This window comes from Camelina sativa, chromosome 5, assembly GCF_000633955.1.
Source record: "Camelina sativa cultivar DH55 chromosome 5, Cs, whole genome shotgun sequence".
Classification (NCBI taxonomy): Eukaryota; Viridiplantae; Streptophyta; class Magnoliopsida; order Brassicales; family Brassicaceae; genus Camelina; species Camelina sativa.
The window spans coordinates 4,921,483-4,942,697 of NC_025689.1; the positions used below are offsets into that span (position 1 = coordinate 4,921,483).

The 21,215-nt window shown below is 33.4% G+C and overlaps 5 protein-coding genes across 5 annotated transcripts; 1 reads left to right on the forward strand and 4 right to left on the reverse strand.

Annotated features, from left to right (window-relative positions):
- On the reverse strand, positions 1-1,867 carry LOC104785541 (arp2/3 complex-activating protein rickA-like). Its single transcript, XM_010510774.2, has 4 exons — positions 1,167-1,867; positions 702-824; positions 132-360; positions 1-36 (listed from the first exon to the last, which is right to left on the reverse strand). Coding segments are annotated over exons 1-4 (1,002 nt in total). The 5' UTR covers positions 1,815-1,867; the 3' UTR covers positions 1-34.
- On the forward strand, positions 4,633-6,520 carry LOC104785542 (peroxidase 24-like). The gene is made up of 4 exons (XM_010510775.2): positions 4,633-4,939; positions 5,032-5,226; positions 5,446-5,611; positions 5,988-6,520. The coding sequence occupies exons 1-4, from the start codon at positions 4,673-4,675 to the stop codon at positions 6,407-6,409; spliced, it is 1,050 nt and encodes a 349-aa protein (XP_010509077.1). The 5' UTR covers positions 4,633-4,672; the 3' UTR covers positions 6,410-6,520.
- On the reverse strand, positions 6,728-7,666 carry LOC104785543 (L-ornithine N5-acetyltransferase NATA1). Its single transcript, XM_010510776.2, has one exon. The coding sequence runs from the start codon at positions 7,647-7,649 to the stop codon at positions 6,954-6,956; it is 696 nt and encodes a 231-aa protein (XP_010509078.1). The 5' UTR covers positions 7,650-7,666; the 3' UTR covers positions 6,728-6,953.
- LOC104785544 (probable acetyltransferase NATA1-like) lies at positions 12,227-13,304 on the reverse strand. Its single transcript, XM_010510777.2, has one exon. The coding sequence runs from the start codon at positions 13,179-13,181 to the stop codon at positions 12,474-12,476; it is 708 nt and encodes a 235-aa protein (XP_010509079.1). The 5' UTR covers positions 13,182-13,304; the 3' UTR covers positions 12,227-12,473.
- On the reverse strand, positions 16,940-19,186 carry LOC104792715 (probable aquaporin PIP2-6). Its single transcript, XM_010510778.2, has 4 exons — positions 18,767-19,186; positions 18,297-18,592; positions 17,416-17,556; positions 16,940-17,327 (listed from the first exon to the last, which is right to left on the reverse strand). The coding sequence occupies exons 1-4, from the start codon at positions 19,071-19,073 to the stop codon at positions 17,199-17,201; spliced, it is 873 nt and encodes a 290-aa protein (XP_010509080.1). The 5' UTR covers positions 19,074-19,186; the 3' UTR covers positions 16,940-17,198.

Here is a 21,215-nt window from a genome sequence, read left to right on the forward strand (position 1 = left end):
CCCCCCCACTTTTTTCCACTTCACCCGCCAATTTTCCTGCATTTACAAAAAGAAAGAGGTTAATTCAAAGTTTAAACTCTGGTCTCTAGATTGATCTAAGTAAAGCATAAAAGGTTTAACAAAAGGCTTACAGAAAGGAAAGATCTTCCAGCGCTGGTTTTCGCCTTTGTTCCAGTCCCAAAGGACAATAGTCGTGCCATCACGGACACCACCAGATTTGCTGTCACCATGAAATGCATCAACGAGTAAACTCGTATTGTTTATCATCCTTATTGTGCGATATCCATCTCCCAAATCCTTGCTCTCTGTCCATAGCACCGACTCGTCGAGTCTATCAGGATCATATCTAATTAGATGCACCTGCAAATATCCAAAGATATAATCATAACATTTTGCTGATGGAATCATAAACCTATTATTATCAGAGATTAACACACACAACAATGCAGAATCACAGAACAAAACTAGCAGAACGTAATAAGAGTTTCTCCAGAACCATTCCCAAAACTCTTGAAGCACCTCTCTGTTTCCTTTCTTCCAACTAAGATCCCTAGTTGGTGACTAATGTGATTTCTAATAAGATGCATGACCAACTGTTTTCAAATGCTGTCTAATGTTATGAAAACTAATATCTACCCAAGTTTGCATTGGACATAAGTCTGCAGGACAAAAGACTGTCTAAGTAAGGAAGAAACGCTTACAGGATGGGAAGCTCCCACAGAATGCTTCATTGCTTCACCAGTAGCCTTGTTTACAAGAGCAAAACAAGGATGACCGTCTGCATCCTTCACCCGAGTGCTGTACTTCTCATCTTTGTACCAGTGCTGCGCATTCATAAGGAAGCAACTATCAAATACTAAAATAAATTGAAAATCTTCCAACAAACAACCACAAAGAAATACTAATAAACTATGATATCATCAGCAAGCTTGAAAATGCTCAATCAATAGTAACATCAGAATCAATAATAGCCTATACAAACCGTGAAAACATGAACATAACAATAGGATCTAACAACCTAAACCACAAAACTAAATGGTAGACAACAAGATTCAATCTTTTTAACTCAAGACAAATTCAAAAGCTGTGAATCATTCCAAACACATCGAGCCAAGTGGTTAAGTAAATTGGATCGTGGTGAGTGAGTGAGAGATGATTAGACATACCTGTGCTTCATCAGATGGATTGGCTGGGGCCAGAATGACCTTACCATCTCTGATCGTCAGATAATAGTTAGGCTCCGCCTTAGAATACACCTTCACCGTAGCCCTTCCGGCGAGACCGGCAATATTATCAGGCACACGGTTCTTCTCATCAGGCCTTTGGTCAAAACCAGAAGGCGGGTAGGGTTGAGGCTGATGTGAGCTATGGTGAGCCACGTGCGAGACGCCAGTGTGGCTCTCTAGCATCGAATCAGGCGGCGGATGAGCTCCGTAACGGTGGTGATCCGGCGGGTAGGGCTCGTTGGAAGAGTGATGACCGACATGGCTCACATGACCGAACGGAGGCGGCGGTGCTGGAGCATCAAAGTAAGGCGGTGGTGCCGGAGCTCCGAAGTGAGGCGGTGGTGCCGGAGCATCGAAGTAAGGCGGTGGTGCCGGAGCTCCGAAGTGAGGCGGTGGTGCCGGAGCTCCGAAGTGAGGCGGAGGCGCGTAAGGGTCGAAAGGAGGTTGTGGCTGGTAAAGGCCATGGGGTTGCGGTGGAGCATCGGGGAAATTGTTGCGCGGCGGTGGTCCTCCAAAGGATTGACGATCTTCATCGCTGTCGTCGCGTTGGTGGTGGTGGCGGCGATGGTGGTGGTTGTGGTGCTCCATTAGCTTTTGATTTGGTTTGATCAGTACAAAGTTGAAGAGATGATCGGAGAGGACGAGACTTATAAAGGACTGTGTAAAGACAGCTGTTGCAATACTAATGGGTGTTAGTAAACAACACGTTTTGTACACTAGTCTACTTAATAGTACTAGATAATTTTAGGCTTACTTAAGTAAATTAGTAATTACATTATATTATGTTATATATTATACTATTGTTTGCTATTTTATATATCTTTCAAAATCTTGCTTCTCTTTTAATTTTTCTAACATTAACTTCTTTCTGTCTTGTGACAAAATAAAGCTTCTTTTTTGTCTAATAAAATATCTTTGATTAATGTTTGTAATTTAATTAATTAATGGTTTATGCTAATATATTGTTATGCTAGCATCCCAATTTATTTGTTGAGAGAAAAAGAAAACTATATTAAATAATATTGATTCCAAAAAACATAACTTAAGTGGGGTTATTGGTTTGAGATTTGAGTAAAGTTTTAAAGACTTTAAATGTTATGTAGATTCTGTTGTTATTAGATCAAGATTTTGTTAAACTCTACTAAAATTTAGTGTTATTAGATTCAGACTTTAATAAATACATTAAAAGTTTTATGTTATTCAATTAAAATAAAAAAATCTCAGATTGTTAATAAATTCAATTATTATGTTATTGGTTCATGACTTTATATATTTTATTCACAAAATAAAGTAATGGAAAGTATCACAAATATATAGATATTGTTTGGAGTATTTTACAAGATTTTAGAAAACTAATCAACAAAACTATAGATTATTCTTAGTAATCTTAGAAATCTTTAACTTATTCACTTTAGATGATTTTGTTAAAATCTTCAAAATTCTTTATAATTAGAATCTAATAATAGCTGATATAATTAAAATCTTCAAAATTCTTCAAAATTTTGTTAAAATGTTCATGATATGAGCTGAAGTCAGACATGTTGGGCTGTTCGACCCCTTCACTAGGTTAATTAAAATGTGGCCCATATGAGCCCAAAAACAGAATAACTTAATGGGAAAAAGATAGTCAGCTACATCAACTATACCACAATACATGACCACACATGCAAACTTTAAAAATGTATACTCAACTACATGAAGTATATGTATTGCATGGCCACATATACCAACTATATGATGACATGTGCTCAACATCACGATCATTTTACTCCGGTACATCGTTCGTCGGAATTCGGTGTTGACCAATATTGACCGGCGTTGACCAATATTGACCAACAAAAATATTCAAATTTTTTATTTTTAATTTTAGAAACAAAAATAAGAAAATTCTTTTATTGAATTATCTAATGTGTTCAAAAATTAACAAAATGTTTATATTCATTATAAAATTATATTTTGTATATGTTAATTATATTCATCCAGCCTTATAATAGTTAGTTTTTTTTTTGCAAAACTTAATAAAAGTGAAATAAAAAATCATTAATAATATTTTCAGATAATAAAACTTTTATTTTACCATGAGTATATAACTTTTTTGGAATAATTCTAGTGATTTTGACATGTATTGGTTTGGTTCTAAGTATTTTTTATTGTAGAAAATATTTTTGTTGTTGAGAATATTAAATAATATTATATATGTATTTAAATAAATTATGTAAGAAGTTGATGTTTATTAATTAATAATGTTAAAATAATAGGTTTTTTATTTGATTCACTACAACAAGATTTTTTGGTTTGAGTTTAAGTTTTAATATCTTATGAATGATTTTTATTTCAATTTTAATTAAGTTTTGAAATTGAAAAAAAAGTAACTATTATAAAACTGAATGAGTGAAACATAAAAATATATCTTTATATTAGATACAAATATATTTTTAATTATAAAATATCATAGACGATTCCTAAATAATTCAATTAAATTTCTTATTTTGGTTTCTTATTAGATGATTCCTAAAGAATTTTGTTATTTTTATTTCTAAATCTTTTTTTTTGAATTTTTTTGTTGGTCAACGCCGGTCAATATTAGTCAACACCGGATTTCGATGAACGGTGTACCGGAATAAAATTGTTGTGATGTTGAGCATATGTCATCATATAGTTGGTATATGTGACCATGCAATACATATACTTCATATAATTGAGTATACATTTCTAAAGTTGGCATGTGTGGTCATGTATTATGGTATAGTTGGTGTACTGACCATCTTTCTTCCTAACTTAATCATAATATGACATAGTGCCGTTATGCGTTACTGGCTTAATTACTGCAATGTACGTAACAAAAAGTTGGGAGTCATTTATTTGGTCGCTTTCGAAGTCACGACGCCATCTCAACTCTCACTTCAACGTTTGTGCCAACGTAAATGTACTGCCTACATTTAACTTTTTCACTTTATGTGATCAAACTTTTTGTTTGTTTGTTCTGAAACTTCCGTATGGAAAAAGACACAAGAGTAAGCTCCGCTTGCGACGGTGAAAGTTAAAAACAAAATTTAAAAATGCCTGAATTAATGTAAATTGGTTATGGAGACAGCAGTGAAATCTATAACATATCTGCATAATGGATGTTCACGTTATGGTTCAACTAATGAAGCTAAATGATTATTTGCGAGAATTATAAATATTTCTAATTAATTCTGTTGACTTGCAACCTTAATAATTAATCCTTCATTTTCACAACACATACAGGGAACTTTGCTTGGCCACCCAGATATATATTATTATTTCAGTAGAGTTATTCAATTGCTAAAAGAATATTAAAAATTCAACGGGCATATGGGGTATCAAGCATCAGTTTCTATATAAAGCAACTCTGCCAAGTGCATTCCTCAAATACAAAAAGAACAAATACTTCAAAGCAAACATCAAAACTATAAAGTCGAATCATGGCTAAAGGTGTTGAGTTTCGGATTCTATTCCCACTTGTTTTGGTTTTGGTTATGTTACTTTGTGTTGATGGTAAGAGACTCAATAACAATGGCCATGAGATGAGAAGAGGAAGATGGGAAGGTAAGCTGAAGATGAACTTCTATCACAAGACCTGTCCTCAAGCCGAGGAAATCGTGAAAGAGATTGTGTCCAAGAAAGTCGCAGCAAACCCTAGCTTGGCTCCCAAGTTACTGAGGGTTCATTACCATGACTGCTTTGTTAGGGTATGATATGCGTATATTTTTTTATTCTTTATAAATAGAACATCTTTCTTGTAAAGATCATAAGTCTAATGTGGATCACTGATGATATTTAGGGGTGCGACGCATCACTCCTTTTAGATCGACTCGCTGAAAATGCGGCGTCCGAGAAGGAAGCGAGACCTAATCTGTCGCTAACCGGGTTTGAAATCATCGATGAGATCAAATCTATTCTCGAAAAGCAATGCCCTGAAACCGTCTCTTGCGCTGACATTCTCACCTTAGCCGCCCGAGATGCCGTCTCATATGAAGTAATATATAAACAAACTCGTCTAAAAATATTTCATGATTACTAATCAATCAAAAATGAAACCAAGAATCGATTCTCATTCGCTCCGTTTCTATGTTTGTAATTGTAGATGATATAGATAAACAATCCTGTTTTTAGAAGAAGTCAGATTAGTTTGGATTTTGAGAGAAATCTATGAATTTTCGAAAAAATGCTAAATCCGGAATTTGATATGTTGTAGTTTCAACGGCCGCTATGGAATGTCTTTACTGGACGTGTTGATGGAAGAGTTTCATTAGCAACGGAGGCAGCCAGAGATTTACCTTCTGGTGGGTCAAACTTCACCACTCTACAGAAACTCTTTGCCGAGAGCGATTTGGACGTCGTTGACCTCGTCGCTTTATCAGGTTTAGCATATTTTCATATATTATCTTTTGGTAATCATCACATATACGTTACTGATATAACAAACAAGTATAATAATAACGACCTTAATTATGAATTGGGAATGATTAATAAGAAAATCGCGGGAATATCAAAGCACGTGCATGTCCATATGTTACGAAGTGTACGGGATGCTACGAATTTAATCCTTCCAATCTTCAAGAAATAGTATATTATACATACGAAATATATTGACATAATTCGAACATCATATATGTAAAAATTATTTTAAATTCAATTATAAATGATCTGATATATAAAGTACTCATTAATCAACTAATTTAATTGCTATCTTTTTTTTTTATATATACTAAAAGGAAACGAAATTGTATGAAACAGGAGCGCACACGATAGGAACAGCGCGTTGCGGTGTATTTGGTCGGAGGCTCTTGAACTTCACCGGAAAAGGGGATACAGATCCATCCCTGGACCCTAACTACGCATCCTTCCTCAAATCCAAATGCTCCGACAAATCTCTAAGACTCAACTCTTCCGCAATGGTTGGAATGGACCCTACCGGATCTCTCTCTTTTGACAGTGGCTACTTCGTCTCTCTTCTACGACACAAAGGACTCTTCACCTCCGACGCCGCCTTGTTGACTGATCCCTCCGCTGCTCACATTGCTAGTATTTTCCAAAACTCCGGCACTTTTCTTGCTCAGTTTGGTCGGTCCATGATCAAGATGAGTTCCATCAAAGTCCTTACACGTGGAGATCAAGGTGGTGAGATTCGTAAGAATTGTCGCCTCGTCAACGAATAAATTTTACTTTCTATCTTAATCCTTAATTACCGTAATTTAATTATCATGTACTCATCAACTGAGATTTCTTTTTTTTTTCTTAATTCTATTACGATATTGTAATTTTGTTGAACGATATATAATTTATTGAAGTGGAATTGTATCATGTCTTCAAATTATTATTTTTAGGATCACGTTACGATAAATTTTACTAGGACCTAATTATAATAACATGTGTGAGTGGAACTGTGGAACAGTCAAACAGAGGTTCGTTTCAAAAAAAAAAAAAAATGAATTGAGGTAAATTAATTTTTAAACCTCTTACTTATACACATTAAATAAAAAGATCTTCAAACTTTATTTTAAACATGGCTTATCCTTTTATTCAAATCCGGAAAATACAACAATAATGTAAATCAAAGTAACATAACAGGAATCACAGTTACATCTCTCTACTTTGAAAACTTGAGGTGTATTATTCAACAAATTAAAAACAAGTGAGACACAAAGTTTAAAGGAAGTGATCGATGGATGGGTCGAGTACTCAGCAGCAAAACATCAAATTCTAGATGCTTAGCTTGTCAATAGCATGAAGTGCATCGCCAGTAAGCCTACAAAGTCTCCATTCCTTAAAAACTATAACACCCATCTGCTCATAGAAGTTGATAGCATTCACATTCCAATCAATCACAATCCACTCCACTCTTCCCATACCCAACTTCACCGCTTGCTTGGCCACAGCAGTTAGTAGCATTTTCCCGAAGCCTTTTCTCCTGTAAGGCTCTCTCACGAAGATATCCTCGATGTAGAAACACTGTTTCGCTAAAAAGCTTGGGTAGTTCGGGAAGAACAGAACAAATCCAGCCACCACAACGTCTTTGAGCTTATCCGGCGAGAAATCTTGACTGTCCGGATCCTCGATGGGGAGATCACCGTTATGTGTCTCAAGAAATGGGGTGAAGTCGGGGGACGTAGCGTCAGTGGTGGAAAATGGGGAACGGGAGATCTCCAAGAGGAAGACGGTGACGGCTTGGAAGGGACGGGAGTTGAAGAGCGTGGAGGCAAGACCAGACTCGGTGGCGACAAAGAGATGCGTGAGGCGCTCAAAAACTGCCATTTGGTGGATTAGCTTGTGAATGAAAGGAACATCGGACGGCGTTGCGAGGCGGATACGGGAAAACATAGGGTGGTCGGTCTTTGAAGTCTCTGCAGGCACTGTCGTTGGCTCTGGTGCTGCGGTTGGAGGCGCGGGAGCTGCCATTTTTTTTTGTTACTTGATTTTTGAAGACAGTGATGTGAAAATAGGGTTTTAGAGGATCTGTATTTATAGAAAAGTTGAAGTTATTACTTGCTTCTAAGGCTATCATGTTTAGGAATAAAATTTTAATTATAAGCCAATCTAAATATGCCACATATGATAAAGTAAAACGCTATCTCATCCTTATTTGAGCTATGAGGTTGATCTCTCTTCTTGGTAATGTCATGTGTTACACGTTAAAGTAGGTCACTCTCTTCTCCTTTTCATTTCTTTTTTGGTCAGGTTGATTAATCAAAGAGACTTCACTATGTATCAACTCAACGTATCATAGTATATATTTAGCCGTCCCTCGATTTTGTACGCCTCGTATCGTTCTCATCTATCCTGTAGGTCATCATTAATCACCTCTTTCGGAAAATTTTGCTAACGCTTAAAAAAAATCAAGAAAAGTTAACCTCTTGTTCTATATTATCTTGAGTCATTTTCTAATATGGCAATCAGTTTTAAACACAAGTTGGCTCTTCTGCGATTTGAAACAACACACGAAATGCAACATAAAGACGCGCGGTCATCTATACCATGATCCAATCTTCGTTTCACTTGGTATATATATATATATATATATGAATCCAATATTAATTTAAGAATAAATTGATGAACTATTTCGATAATAGCATCCTAAAATTTTTTATGTTGGTGAAAACTGAAAAGACATGGGATTGAAGCAACGTGAAGCACATGTCGTCGTTATATCGTGGAAAAAGACATCTTGTTACCCAAAAAAAAAAAGCCAAGAAATTTAAATGAGTATGGAAAAAAATGGACACCCATGTCGTTGTTTCACCTCATAGAAGACTCTAGCCGGTACACGTACTACTTTGACAGTATTGTCGTTAGTGCAAAATAGCTAGCCGACATTAATAAGTGTGTTCTATATATGGCTGTAATTGAAGATGTTAAAACTCGTAGTCTAGATTTGTCGACAACGAAATCAATTATTTCTCTACCAACTTTGGATTCATGTAATCAAGACAAAACACTACAATTTTGTTCAAGATAAAGGGAAAGGAACGAAAAGTAGTATCAATTGGTACTTTAATTCTTTAGCTTGGTTTGATTCTTTAGACTTTACTATCAATTATAGTTTTAATTGTTAACAGATGGATATGGTTTTGGGTGTAAATCCTAGCTAGTAAGTAATATTTTTCATAATACACTTGGAAAGGTTATGTTGGAAATTGAAATAAAAATCAAAGATGGACTTTGTATCAAACTAGAGGGACTTAAAAGGAGATGCATGAAAGGGAAGTTGAAAAGTTTGAACCACATCCTGTTTTGATATTACAATATCTGTCCACTCTTATGTCAGTTATGTGTTCATGTGTAAGAAGAAGTGGTTTAACAAAAAAAACAAGTCTAATTCTTTTGTACTTTTGGTTTAAGGCTTCAGGTTTGTATAAAGCCCCAATTGTACAGTTTTTTCATAAACCAATGAAAATGAGATTATGTAGTTCTCATTGACTAAATTAGTATTGAAGGAAAAACTGCTCATTAATTCTACTATATGATTTGTTTCTCTTCCTTCGATTGGCCTTGACTATTCTTCTAAATTTCTTCATTTCCAATTGCAAGTGAATAAAATATCAATCAAAGAGATTTTTTTAAAAAAAAAATCTAGCAGGACAACTAGATTTTGGAGTGTTTGTGATTTCATGTACAAATTTTATAACTCACTTAAAAGCCTATATATATATATATATGTATAATATCGTCTCCTTCAAATATGATATTAAAAAAAAAATTATGTTACACAAATGCTGAAAAGCTTCGAATGTTGTGTTTTTTAAAATGATTTCTTTTTTGTTTAAATTTTCTAAATATATAGTTTATAGCCACTTACAATTTTGAAAAAAGGGATATCCTATCAACTAGAAATCTAAAACATTTTTTTGCTAATTTTTTTAATGAAATCCAAATTCCACTTCACTAAATTTTTGAATTTTCTTTTATAAAATTTTCTAAAAAATTATAATTTATACGCCATTTAAAATCTTCCAAACATTCATCACAATTAACATCAAATAATGTGTTAATTAATATAAAACAATAAATTTTCGTTGTGAAGCTTTATGATATAGATATCAACAAGTGGCTTTGTGAGAAAAAATATTATTGATCACATAACACATGTAAATTTAATTAATGTGTCTGAACATGATGTATTATTTTGAGTTTTAAATTACTTTTAAAATCATATGCTCAAAAATTACACATTTTAATTAGAACATATGTATATGATATATCATTCATGGTAATTAACTTTATCTAAAGGTGTCAATTTGGGTAAACCAACCCATAACCATAGAGATTTAATATTTAATGGATAATGAGTCAACTCAATTCATTAAGCAAATGGTTTGAACTTTGGATCAACCCACAGCTCATTTAGCTTAATGGATTAATGGGTTAAATGAGTTGATCCACTTTATATCATAATCAGAAATTTAGACCTTGTGTAGTTTTATAAAGTCATCAAAGCTTGTGTAATTTTATACATAAACTGTTAATGATAAATATGATATATGTCTCAAACTATTCAAATTTTGAAAATCAGAAATTTTGAACAATAATAATCCAGAAATTATTCAGATGTAACCCGTCTTCCAGAAATTTATGATAAAATCTTTATCTTATGTGATAGTTCACAATTTAATCCTAAGATCATATTTTTAGTGAACAAAAAAAAAAATTCATATTTCTATGTCTAATAATTTTTAATTTACTTAACAAACTCTATCCGCAATCTTACTATAATATTTTTTTCTTCTAATGTTTTAAGACCGAGGGAATAAGTTCTATTTTTGCTGAACTGAAAAATATGTTAAAACCTATACTAAAAAGGAACTCTTGGTAAAAAGAATAAATTATCCATATTGAACTAAAAAAAGTGAAAAAGTGATTACTCAACTTGTTAGATTATTAAACTAAAAGTCTCTTGATAAGTTTATTATCTTTATTCTCATTCTGTTTATGTTTTTATGTCTCTAAATTTAGCTTTTTGTTTTATGTTTGATAATCTAATAATATAAGCATTACCAGTAATTTAGACTTTAATATTCGTATGGGGAGATAGCAATTTGGCAATTAACTGTCAGAAAGAGTTTCTATCGGTACATTTTTTTAATCTCTTACTTACTTTATAGTGCAAGAGATCAATTTAAAATGCTATAGAGACCTATTTTATAAAAATGTGTTTGTTTTTTTCATAAAACATTTATAAATGTAAAGAATTATGTAAAATTCAATAATGCATTTTGGGGCCAGCTTGGCCCACGTAGAAACTTCATTATAGTGTTTTGCTGTGAGGCAAACGCGACCGTGTGACAAGTTGTGAGGTACACACTTGTAAGTTTGCTTAGAGGGTTCAAGCCCATTATAACGAGTCCAATATATTTATTTCCGTACAAGCATATAATATTATAATGTAATCGGGTTAGTTATATCGAAATTGAACGAAGTTTTTAATAATAAGAACAATAAAAATTTATCTGATACCGGATAAACCAAAATTCGAACTGAACACAAATTGATGCAACTAAACCGAGTGAACCAAATATACTGAAACTTACGCAAGAAAGCTTGTCTCATATAGTTGCAAGTTTGCAACCACCCATCTTAAGAGTCGTACCTCGCAATCAACTTATGGAGACCTGTTTTGACCATATTTGATTCTGGTTCTGCCGTTGGTGGTGGTGCAGTGCAGCGGCTGCCATTTTTTACGCAGAGCAAATCAGGCTGTCTTCATAGTCTACGTACATGTCCTAGTTGAATGTGGTTCATTTGTTCCATTTGAAATTTCAATTTAATTTCAAAACTACTCACAACCATTTATAAACTATTTCAAAACCATTTCAATTTAATTTGACTATTTTTTATACATCACTAGATTTAATATTTTATAAAATTATAAGAGCATCCACAACAGCACGAAGGGAAAATGACCAGTTTTTTTTTGCTCAGTTCCATCGAAGTCCTTATACTTGAAGATGACTATGGCGAGATTCTTGCATTTTTCAACAACTAGTAAAATCACTTTCCATCCAAATACTTCACCAGAATTTAATCCTCATGTAAAATCATCTTTCAAAATTTGTTTTTTCTTATCTATCTGACTATTGATGGATAAACATTGTGTATACCCCTTCAAGTCGAACTGTATCATGGCTAAAAGTTGGAAACTTCTTGAAATGCTTAGCATTGCCATAGATGTGGCTATTGGCTTGCACCATCTTCATGTGTAAACGACTTTGGTCTGCCTCCGCTTCTACTCTAATTCGACCTCGTTCCTCAACCAACTCGGCTATGTTGGCGTCAAAGGGAACAGCCGACTAAGCCAGGTAAACAACTATCACACATCAATACAATATTGGTAAAAAGTAACATTCGCCTATCACTCCAATCTTGTTTCTGTGACAATTTATCTGTTTTCCACTTCTATATCTTCTCGATTCACTATGACAATTCTCCAATTTTTCATATCCGTAACATACAGCAGATACTATAGTAACAAAGCAACCATGTCTAGGAATCAGAATTACATAACTCTACTAAGAACTTGAAAACATTTCATACATTCCACAAAAGGGTTTTTCTCATTGAGTAATCAAGTAAGTAAGCAGAGAGAATCATGATCAATGCCAACTCTTCCATAAACAGTAAGAAGAAGAGGAAAACAAACACAAACAGAACAGAACAAAGTTTAAAGCTTGAAAGCAAAAAGGAAGTGAATCGAATCTGATACGATAAACTCTCCAACATCAAATCTCTCTAGATGTTGTTAACCTTATCAAAAGCTTCAAGAGCATCACCAGTAAGCCTACAAACTCTCCACTCCTGCAAAATCTCAGCACCCATCTGCTCATAAAACTTAATAGCATTCACATTCCAATCAAGAACAACCCATTCAACTCTACCATAACCCATCTTCACAGCTTGTTTCGCCACAGCACTCAACAACATACTCCCAAACCCTTTCCTCCTATACGGCTCCCTCACAAATATATCCTCAATGTAGAAACCAGGTTTCGACAAAAAACTCGAGTAATTCGGAAAAAACAGAACAAACCCAGCAACGACGACGTCGTTTAACATATCCGGCGAGAAATTGTAGCTTTCCGGATCCTCGATCGGGAGATCAAGGCTATGAGTTTTGAGAAACGGCGTGAAATCGGGAGATGACGGAGCGATTTCGGTGAATGGAGAACGAGAGACTTCTAAGAGGAAGACTGTGAATGATTGAAAAGGACGAGAGTTGAAGAGTGTGGAAGTGAGACCTGTCTCGGTGGCGGCGAAGAGATGAGTGAGGCGTTCGAAGACGGCCATTTGGTGGATTAGTTTGTGGATGAATGGGACGTCTGATGGTGTTGCGAGGCGGATACGTGAGAAGACTGGGTGGCCGATTGGGGACTTTAGTGGGACCATGTCGGTAGGTTCTGGTGCTGCCGTTGGTGGTGGTGGTGGTGCGGCGGCGGCCATTGCTTTTGGTGATTGTGAAAATTAGGGTTTTTTTTATTGAAGGGAATGAGAGTTGAAAACTGAAAAGGATGGGAGAGGTTGTTCTAGTAGAGAAGGTGGGGCGGTGCTCTGGTCTGGTGTGCTTTTCTATTTTATTTTTCTTTTTCTTTTTCTTTTTCTTGTGCTACGTGCGTCGTGCAGGTTAATTTTGATTTTGATNTTTTTTTTTTTTTTTTTTTTTTTTTTTTTTTTTTTTTTTTTTTTTTTTTGCGTAAATAATAGTATAATGAATATTTATTTATTTATTTTACCATTAAAACTTTTTAAATAGAAAGAAAACTAATGTAAATTTGGTATCTCATAATTTGGAAGCTTATTAATAAATCGTAATTTCAAGTTTTTAAATTTTAACGGAGTCGAAGAATCACGTAATGGGGTCAATGTGCATATATATAAAGTTAAAAACCATAGTAAACTCATCATCATTATGAAGGTTAACGAGAAAGTTAAGTCTTTTATTTATATAAAACGAAGTCTATATATATATATATATATATATATATATTTAATTAGGCTTTGATGATCAACCTTCATTGTAAATAAGATCATGCATGCTGAATCATTAATATGTAATTGAGCTTTTTTTCTTTTGTCCACTTTGAATTAATGGTTTCATGTATTTGTTTCAACTTTCAAGTTTCCTTACAAGAAAGAATCCACATCTTAAAATATTTCCAACTAAAATCCAATAAAAGCCAAAGTTTGGTGAGGAATCAAGAAACAAAAACTGCTGAGATAAGCCCGATCAATATATTCCCGTACGTTTAGATATAGAAACTGGACTTTTTTTTTTGCTTTGCGGTGAAAGATTTTACATGCATGATAACATCGATAGAGAGACTTGCTTCTCTTTGGATTGTGGGTGTCCTTCTGGTTCATGCAAATATTTCAAAAATATCGTGAAAAACTATAATCAAAGTGATGAACTGATGATCATTGATATTTAATGTTTCTGATTTCAGTTCGTTATACGTATTGCTACTACTTTATACATGCTTCACTTTATTGTTGTTACTTATGCATGTTATTACTCACATACATCATGCATCTTATGATTGTTTATTTAATCGATATTAGTATATTACTCACATACATCATACATCTTATGATTGTTTATTTAATCGATATTACTCACATATATGATACAAAATATAAGCTGTTTTACTTATGCATGTTATTATTATTATATGATTCATGCACTCTTATTACGTACTCACATAGATGCATATTATTATTATCAATACGCACGCACTCGTATTATGCATGTTATTATTAATATTATTATATGATACATAATATCATACATGCACTAGTATAATACATGCACACGTTAATATGCTTCTACGTACTTTGTGTATAACCATTTTGAGTTAAGTTTAATTGGTGTTGTGTGTTAATCATGTATAGTGACCATGTCGAAACTTTCAAGCCTTGATTTTGCTACCCTTGATCTCTCCGGAGATAATTACTTGGCATGGGGGCTTGATGCCAAGTTTTGGTTGAAATCCAAAGGGCTGGGTGATACAATCATCCATGGAAACAAAGAAGATGAGCAAAAGAAAGCACAAGCAATGACGTTGCTTCGTCATCACCTCCGAGAGTCTTAAGAATGAGTATTTGGTCGTGGAAGATCTTTTGAAGCGATCTGAAAGAAAGGTATGAACACCAAAAGACGGTGATTTTACCAAGAACCCGATATGATTGAACACAGTAATTTTTAAGGCATTCGTAGCAGTGATGGCGAATAGTATTTTCAAATCACCGCGTCCAATCATTTATCGACCTCTTGGTAGAATCATTGTCTTTTGGTGTTTATACCTTTTTTTCAGATCAGATCTACTCATTCTTAAGACTCTCGTGGGTGATGGCGAAGCAACGTCATTGCTTATGACTTCTTTTGCTCATCTTCTTTGTTTCCATGGATGATTGTATCACCCAGCCCTTTGGATTTCAACCAAAACTTGGCATCAAGCGCCCATGCCAAGTAATTATCTCCGGAGAGATCAAGGGCAGCAAAATCAAGGTTTGAGAGTTTCGACATGTCACTATACATGATTAACACACAACACAAATTAAACTTAACTCAAAAGAAATATACTTAACGCATACATGGTTTATACACAAAGTACGTAGAAGCATATTAATGTGTGCCTGTATCTATATACTAGTGCATGTATGATATTATGTATCATATAATAATATTAATAATAATAATATTAATAATTGCATAATACGCGTGCGTGCATATTGATAATAATAATATGCATCTATGTGAGTACTTAATAAGAGTGCATGAATCATATAATAATAATAATAACATGCATAAGTAAAACAGCTTATATTTTGTATCATATATGTGAGTAATATCGATTAAATAAACAATCATAAGATGATGATGTATGTAAGTAATATCGATTAAAAAAAAATCATAAGATGCATGATGTATGTGAGTAATAAAAGTAGTAGCAATACGTATAACGAAATCAGAAACATAAGATGAAGTATTATAGTAAAGCATCTTATGTATAACAAGCCAGCCGTGATTGTTGACCAACCAAATAATCAATTATGTGTATAAGATTAGAGCATGTGTACCGGAGAAGAGAGACGTTCAAAGTTGGAGAGTAGATAAAGCGGTGACGGCTGCTGCTCAACATGGGCGGTTAGAGTTTTTTTTTTCCTTAGGACGTTAGGACGGCTAGGATCGTACTGATAATGTGTTAAAGTAATAGATTTGTGGGGAAAGCTTATCTTATTCCATAGACATAATAGAGTATATATAGGAGATACAACTTGGTGAACAAGCATAACCTAATAGACTGAGCTTTAATGGACATCTACTAAATTATACATAATATAAATAAGATTTTTTTAGTTTTGATATTTATTCAAATAGCACATATTTAATTATGTAAACCTTACAAATAAAATGTTACTTTACCAAATCTACTTTTGAATTAATATACTAAATCTACTTCCTAATTAATAAAAGGGGATGTGTATATAAGTTGTGAATATGTAGCCGACAAGCAAACCCAAAAAAAAAGAAATAACCACGCTGGGGAGTCAAGTCACTTTCCTCAAAAATGATTTTGATCATGTCTCCAAAGGTGTTTCAGTCCTCTATCAACTATGTTCAAAGATAATGAAGAAAGAGTAGGCGTTGTAACATCATTATAAGAACAGTATAAAATCTAAAATTTAAAATTTAAAAGGCAACATGCATATGCAGATAACTACTAATTCAAAATTTTAAAAAATAATACTCTCTCCGTTTCATAATGTAGGATGTTTAGAGAAGTATTTTTGTTTCATAATATATGATACTTCCAACTTTATATGCAACTTTTAGATTAATTTTATATTTTCTATTATGCGGTCTTGTTTATGATTGGTTAAACTTTTTTAAAGTAACTATTTCTTAATATGCGTGTTTTAACTAAAATATTATATATTTTGAAACGGAGAGAGTATATGATAAAATAATAATGAAATAATCATACAAAATGTTAAAAAAACAATGAAAATAAATAATGATACAAAATATTAAATCAATGTGAAAATTTATAAAATAATTGCATCATTCTATTCAAAATCAATTACATAAGTGTTAAGGGATACAAAATTCATTTGCATCAATATGTATAAGTGACACAATTCATTTTTCTTTAGTGACGTATCAAGTTGTGTATAGAAAGTTATAGTGATGATGGATCAAAGATATAGAAGCATTGATAATTAAGTAGAGGAAATAAAAATATCATATGCATCAAATAACACATACATTCACACGAAGGCTTGTATGGTACAAATTGTTACACTCAAACCTCCCATCAAAGCCACAAATAAGACACACTACAATGTCACTCACCGAAATATTCATATTTTCTTTTATATGATTTGGGCCCCTTTTTTTCCTTTCTCCTTTTGTCCTGGTCCAAAGATTCTTCACCTCTTCGATAGATTGAAAAATCAAAATCAAGCGTGAAGCTCGTGAAGTTGGCTTCTCACTGACCCATAGGCCTTCATAGCACCAGCTCTCAACACAAACTGATGGTAAAATGCTGCAATGGCTGCACCCACAAATGGACCGACCCAGAATATCCACTGTAATTGAAAAAAAAAATTACTCATTAATAAGTTGATCTAAGGACTAAGGAGCAAAAACGTGTATTAAGATGGTGAAAATAAGAACCTGATCATCCCAAGCCTTTTTATTGTTGTAGATGACGGCAGCTCCAAAACTCCTAGCTGGATTAATTCCGGTGCCAGTAATTGGGATAGTGGCTAAATGAACCATGAACACGGAAAATCCAATAGGCAATGGTGCTAATACCTTCAATTCATTAATGTCATACAAAATAAATCAATCTTCGAACAATGATATAGACATTTGAATTTGAATGAACTATATAGGTACTAATATTACTAAAAATAGACAAAGAATCAAGTAATGACCATGTGCATAACAGAAAGATTTGGTTTTGTAAAAAAATCATATATACTTGAAAGGACATATATCATGGAAAATGTATGAACATATACACATGGGTCGTTGTGAAAATGCAGAATAGATTTGGACCATTTACATACAAAGACATGTGATGAAGAGACGTGGAGCACAAATAGGGTATGTCGTTATAACGTGTAAAAAGACATTTGGTACCAAAGAAAGATACAAGAACTTGAGTGAAAAATAATTGGACACCCTTTCGTCGTTTATCTCATAGAAGAAGATAGACGCTACACTTATCTGGTCCGTATTATTTTCGTTAGGGCCAAAATGGCTAGACGACATCGTTATCAGTATTAAAATAATAAATGCGTTATATAGCTGGCACTAGTACTACATTATTTTTCGACAACGAAATCAAAAAATCTATCCTGATTTATCTTCCAATTCTGATTTTGTGTAATCACCACTAGTACTACATTTTGTTAAAAAATAAAGGAAACAAAAGAAAACAATCAAATCTATGTAGTCTTAATTTATCTTTAGCTAGGTTTTTGATACTTGTAAATGTTAATTCATGTGATCGAGACTTAATTGAGGTAGCATAGTTTAGAATTGCTTACAGGAATGTGAGAGTCACGGGCATTTCGCTTAGGGTCGGTAGCGGAGAAGACGGTATAGACGAGGACAAAAGTTCCGATAATCTCAGCGCCAACACCAACACCAACATTGTATCCGTCGGAGAGCATGTTGGCTCCACCGCCATAACGGTTGTAATAAGTCGACTGGAAGAGTTTCACCAAACCAACTCCGCAAGTGGCTCCGAGACACTGAGCCACCATATAAGACACAGCTCTCACCAATGATACCTTGCTAGCCAGGAATAGCCCAAACGTCACCGCAGGGTTAATGTGTCCACCTATATATATATATATACACACATATGATTAGTAATTTTATATAACCAGATGATCAAGTTGAGATAAAAATTTACATTTGTAGAAATTTCAGGATCCTCAAGTTACGAAGCATTTGCATTTATCTATGCTAATCAATAAAACTTATTAATATGGTTAAGGAGAGAGAGATAAACCAGAGATTCCGGCAGTGCAGTAGACGAGGATGAAGATCATGCCACCAAAGGCCCAAGAGATGCCGAGGAGGCCAACGCTAGCGCAAGCTCCGCCACCTGCTTTGGCATCAGTCTGGCTCTTGAAGCCGATGACTGTCAAAACGGTAACGTATAGAAAGAGGAAAGTAGCTATGAACTCAGCTATGACTGCTCTGTAGAAGGACCATTTCTTGAGTTCCCTCGCCTCGAACATCTTCACAGGCGGTGGGTCTAAGTAGTCCTTTCCGGAGAACGACTCATCCTCAATCGACTCCTCATCCTTCGTCATTATTTCAGACTTAGCCTTCACGGACTCAGAGAGACAGGGAGAAAGAGAGAGACTAGTTAGAAGATTTGGATGGTGTGCAAAGACGATGGTGAGTGGTAGTATTTATGGAAAGATGTGGCTTAAGGGGTTTTCCTCTTTTGCCTTCAGGTTTTTTCTTTAAAAAAAAAAAATATTTATCGTAAAATAAGGGAACACTACAGGTGTGTATGATAGTGTCTATGAAGTACTTTTTTGTTGTCTAAAGAATATGCTTTCAATTTATTTCTATTTGGTTATCTTATAACTAACTAGAGGTTATTCCGTGCTACGCACAGATTTATTTTTACTTTTGTTTTACAATCAAATCTCATATATTAAATTATTGAAAAAGACTCTTTCTCTCTTCAAAAGAGGTTACCCACAAGCTTGAGTGAGAAAAATAGAAACTTCATGTTCTTGTAAATTTTACTTGGTACATATATTATCCTTAAGAGATATATCTAATACTTAATTCAACAAATCAATTTCTAAAAACCTAAAATCATTCAATTCTAATGAAAAGATTCGCTAATTGTTGATATTTGACATCATCATCACAAGGAGATTCGAACAATCCATAGCATAAATAATAATTTATCCATACTCAACCCTAACCAACACTCCATTACTAAAAACAAACCTTGATGTATAATTTAATTTATTAGTCATGTTTAATTTATTAAATAATAAAATGTATAAAAGATTAAAATATTAAAATATCTTTCTCTTTTACAATTAGAATGTGTTGTTTTGCGATGCTACCAATATGTAATACATATACGGTGAAATTTGAAATTTGTACTGTCTTATTTTTATGTGGCTTGTATTTGTCTTTGCTGTGCAGATGAAACGACAAGTGATTTTATTCCTTTTTCCTGCTGGTTTCTCCCAACATCAAAAGTTGTTTTACTTTTGTTGTTGTATTTCCTGTCAACAATAGACCAGTAATGTTAAAACCCCAATCAATGCCTTTAATTATCCCTTGCAAATCTTGGAGAGACTTCAACCTCAGTTTTAAGTTTTGGTTTACATCATCAGTAATTATCTGTTAAAATAACAAAAGGAAAAATGTAAAATTGAAAATGTTAAAATTCAAGCGTAAATGGTTTATGATTCCTTGTTGAATTTTTTTTACACATGTGTGTCTCAAGTTCTAAGGGTGAGTGGTGTTGATCGTCTTTTATAGATGTGCATAGAGCCGGAAATTGTATGAGGATTCTTTGACATTGGAATAGAATGTCTTCCCTATTAAGTCTTTGATGGGTTAAGCCACCTTGTCGTCCAATTCATCTAAGTTGGCCTAAGAATAAAAAAGTGACTTGGGTTGGCAATTTTAGTTTGAATAGTACCTTCAAATAGTTAGTACACAAAATAAAATTAAAAAACATTTGAAAAGAACTATGAAACAACGGATTGCCACACTCCAGACTCATTGAAAACAACACACTTGAGTATTCCCACAGCTTCGGATGGAGAGAAAGTGTGATGTGTCAAGGTCAAACCAGAGTTTTTCATTTTCAAATTACAGTTAGTGCATGAAATGTAGTGCCACCTATTGCGCAATACACAACTTCAACCACTTTCGCTTTACACCAAAAACAAATGTTCCTTAAAAATATTACAAATATTTTAGTTTACATGCTACGCACAACAATGAAATAAAATATTTAATACAAATTAAATTTTATTTTAGTTTTGTCTTTAATACAAAATATATGATTATTAAATACAATTTAATTTTTTAAAATATATTAGAACATAGATTAATTAGTCTATCATAAATTAATTTGGTTTCAATTTTTACTTTGAAAGTATGAAAACATTTTTTTATAATTGGTTTGATCAGTAGTTTTTATTTTTGGGTAATATGGTATATGATTTCATTAGGAAATATATTACATGTTGATACAAAAAGTTGGAAGAAATATATTTTGTCACAATGTTAAAAAAAAAATTAAAGTCCCACCATATTATTGTCATGCATTAATATGTTGTCAAACAAAACATTTCAAAATTATTGTCATGCATTAATATGTTGACTTCATATTTGTTCATATTCATTTTTCAGTTTTTTTAATAAAAAAAATATATTTCCAATTGAAAAATAAATAAAACACATTTTGT